Genomic DNA, 4,102 nt, shown 5'->3' on the forward strand with positions numbered 1-4,102 from the left:
GGGGAGGGTAAGAGAGGGAGGAGGAGAGAGGAAGGGGAGGGAGAGAGGGGGGGAGGGAGGGAGGGAAGGAAAGGGAGAACTGAGGATCATGCATCATGCAATATCACTTATATTCTACAGAAACTGATGAAGAAAAAAAAGGGAAAAAAGAAGACAAGGAGTTCCTCCAGGACAGACAGAGGACGGGAACCAAGGAGGGACACACTGAGAAACCAAAGGCAAAAGACGTGGACGTCAGTGGAAGGAGACACTAGAGGGAGCCGTCACTGGAGAAGCCGGTGTTTCTGGTACTTTTCACCATCAACTACTGAGACGACGAAATGCAGTCAAGCTGTGGTTCTCAGACCTTTGACACAGCGGTGTCTCCCAGAACCAGCGGCACCGCAGAACGGACCAACCAGGTTCAGCTGAGACCAGAACATGAAGGTGGGATTGGATTCCTGACTCCCAGGATTCTTACTCTATTTCCCAGTCAAAGTTAAACTGTACGACACAGTAACACTGTTACCACTGTGACTGGACCAACGTGGGTACAAGCCCTCTAGTTTGAGAACCACCACAGTAGGAGTTGGGGTTTAATCTACAAACACAGACTCCAGAAAAGTTGGGACTTTCTAAAAAAAAATTTCGTCCTTGTACACGATATCGATGATCCTTTAGACAGGACAGGAATTTCGCTAAAAGTACAATCTATAAAGTTTGTCAGTAAAGATTACAGAATGATAATGTCATTTCTCTGTAAAATATAAAACTACATTTTTTTTACAAAGTCAACCAGCTTTTCTGGAAATTTCTTTTCTACAAACCCTTTCTCTAATGCTTTAAATTCAATCATAAACATATACAGACACAATCTCCATGACAACGAAAATGTCATCCCAGAAAAACAGACTCACACCGATGACGAGGAACACACACACAAAGTGTGTGTGTGTGTGTGTGTATCTGGACCTAAGACTCACCTCTGCACGGATCATTTTTAACGAGAAACTCGTCCAGCGCCATCCAGCCTCCTCCAACTCTCACCATCACCGTGCTGCGCAGAATCCTGACCAGACGCAGCTGCTGGGAGTCTCCGAACTGAAGGAGGAGGAGGAGAAAGTTAAAAAAAAAATCCAAAGAGAATCCAACCATAACATCAGGAATTATAATCTCATCTGTTTCATGCAAGAACAGAAGAATGACCACATGCACAGTCAGAACCTCGACGCTCCAATCTCCTGATGCTCAGCCCAGATCACCCATCATTAGCAGAAGAGAAAATCTTTTTCTGAATTTTACTTTTTTTTTCCCCCAGTCAAAGCAGGAATCACAGCACCACCAGCACAAAAAAAGACATTTCCAAAATCTTTGTTTTTATTTTCTCTCCAAGCAGCTTGATTTTTTTTTTTGCTCAGCAGCCTCAGTCCAAAGCCGACTCTAAATCACCCGAACCACTAATCACCGCTTCAGCCATGTCACTGTCGCCTGCTGCACGTTGGGCAATTTGTCACTTTCAACGGGCAAACAAATCACGAGCTCAGAGTCGGAGACGGTGAAACCTGCTTCACACGTCACCAGGACGTCATTACTGTGACAATGGTTTGGGTTTGTTTGAGCAAAAAGGGGGGGGAGGGTGAGGAGCAGATTTCACTCGTCCAGACTCAGTTCACAGTCCGAGGTCACTTTACCTGGTTTCCGAGGAAGAACTGGAATTAAATCCAGAAGACACGGAGCAGAGGAAGACAAGGAGAAAGAAAAAAAAAAGAGAAAAAAGAACAGAGTGAAACATCACGTCACACATTGACTTTTCTGACTCTCTGGGTTTTTGGATCTTCTACATGTGGAGCAGAACGTTTGTTAAGGAGGAGGACAAGGAGGTTTGGACAGAGCAAAGATGCAGGAGGAGAAGACAGTGAGGAGGTGAAGCTCCTGCAGCTCATCGACAGACCTGGTGAGGGACGCTGTAAACGGTCAGGGTTACAGACACAGACACAGACACAGACACAGACGGGCTGCTGGGAAAAAGTACCAAAATACTAGAATCTGGTGTAGTACTGCGATACTGTAGTCACGATGATGTACACAACGCTGTTCTATCTGAACATCAGGTTACTAACTCTGGAACAGATGGATCTACACTCTAATATAATATATATATAAATATATTTAATATTGTATTTTGTCAAATATCTATACGGTGTTTTGAAATGAAATATTGCGATATTCCAGTGTATCTATATCTTCTTACACCCCCCACAAAGTACTTGTAATAGTACTGTAATCCTGACCTGAAGCTTCTAAATATTTTGGACATATTGATTTATTATTTTTAATCTGTTGTTAATCTACAGTTTATTGTCAGTTTTCTTTCTCATCACTGCTGTTATGTTCAATAAATCATTTAATTTTGAGAGGTAAATTTTTTTAGTTTTACTTATAAACTCCTGTTTGCTCCAATTCAAACGTTTTTGTCTTATGTTGACATAAAAACCAAATTATAGTTAAGCTAGTACTAGTACACAGTAAACAGTTTTCTGTGATAATGTCTTAAAACTGATTAATGATGGTTGATATATATTTTTGAAAAAGCCTAAAAATTACGTTTTAAAAAGTCATTAATTTGAACTCAAACCCCTGAATTCAGACTTTTGAATTCAGCCGCAGCCCAGTGAGAATCTGCCTGGAGACAGTGACGAGTGGAGTTAACGCTGTGGTGAGGAGGAGTGTGTGTTCCAGCTGATAATCTGACATTATTCACTGGTCACACTGGTGTTAACGTGGTGGTTAGAAAACACAAACGTGAATGAGATGATGATGATGCATTCAAGTGCCGTGGAGTTAAACCAGGGATGGAAGCTGTTAATGTGTGAAGAAACAAACGTGATCTGCCAATAAAACCACATGAAATCATGGAAAAAAAAAACATTATTTTGTTTTAACACAAGTTAAAGTTTTGACTTTTAAATAAATCTGAAATCATAAATAAATAAAGAAGCCCGGGCTGCACTTACCCGGTACTTGTTCTCTCCAATCTGCTCCACCTGGAACCTTTTGGCACATTTACACTGAGCCACCTGTCGAGTGACCTGAGGAGGAAACAGACAAAAGAAATCAAACCACGAAAATGACCTGGAGAGGTCAAGAAGAAACAAAGTAAAAAAACATTTCATCTGCATTGGACAGGTTTAATATTCCAGACTGGAGTAGTTACCATAGTATCCAGCAGAGGGCACTCTAAGCACACATTCACTCTGGTCTCAGATACTAATTTCTGACTCTGCAGGAGTCCTGCTGCAGCTGTTATTAAAAGCAGACAGCGACACTACGTGGTGTGGATGTCAGCAGGCAGGACCAGTCGGCTACCAGGAAATCTGGGCCAGTCCAGCGTGTGACGGAATTGAACTAGCAACCGCATGGAGACGATGTGCTGAGTTTCAGGTGTTTATCTTTACCTCGTCCTCGATCTTGTCGGCGTCAGTGGTCGGCCTGTAGGCGTCCTTGTTGGGGTGAAGAGCAGCTACGAACTCGTAGTAGTCGATGTAACCGTCTCCGTCTCGGTCGAAAATGTCGGCCACCGCCATCATCTCCAGTTTACTGGTGGGAAACTCTGCACAGGAGGGAAACGGGAATTCATACAGTGTTTAATCTGGGCCACATGAACAGTGTTTAATCTGGGCCACATGTCCAGTATTAGGACGTAACCCGTCGTGGCGACTTACTGGAGGCCAGGATGCCGTCGACGAACTCCTGGCGTGTGATCTTTCCATCCTGGTCCTTGTCGATGCGTCTGAAGAAGTCCATGACTCTGGACTTTTTGTGGTTCATCCAACGCATGTACTTTTTCCTCCACACATCAAAGTCAAAGTTGGCAAACTCTCGCAGCTTGAAAAAGAAAAAAAAATTAGGGTTTAGAAAACCTCTGCATCAACGAATTAATATCTGCAGTACCGCTTTTAGACAGTAGGCTTCAAAACATCTTTAAACAGTTTAAATATAGTTCTTCTTTACGACGTGAACCCTACCTCCTCCAGCCTGTCGAGGGCGTCGTTGAGTTTGCGCTGGCGGTCCAGGGCCAGCAGCCACACCTGCTGCCACCGGGTACACAAAGCGCTAAGGCGGG

The 4,102-nt window shown here is 43.4% G+C and overlaps 1 protein-coding gene across 1 annotated transcript in view; it reads right to left on the reverse strand.

Moving 5' to 3' along the window:
- The window catches only part of macf1a (microtubule actin crosslinking factor 1a), a 91,455-nt gene that overhangs the window by 7,181 nt on the left and 80,172 nt on the right, over positions 1-4,102 (reverse strand). Inside the window, 2 exon segments of the mRNA XM_025064989.1 lie at positions 963-1,080; positions 1,671-1,688. Coding sequence (XP_024920757.1) covers positions 963-1,080; positions 1,671-1,688 — 136 coding nt within the window.

Source organism: Cynoglossus semilaevis, chromosome 18, assembly GCF_000523025.1.
Source record: "Cynoglossus semilaevis isolate Cse_v1.0 chromosome 18, Cse_v1.0, whole genome shotgun sequence".
Taxonomy (NCBI): Eukaryota; Metazoa; Chordata; class Actinopteri; order Pleuronectiformes; family Cynoglossidae; genus Cynoglossus; species Cynoglossus semilaevis.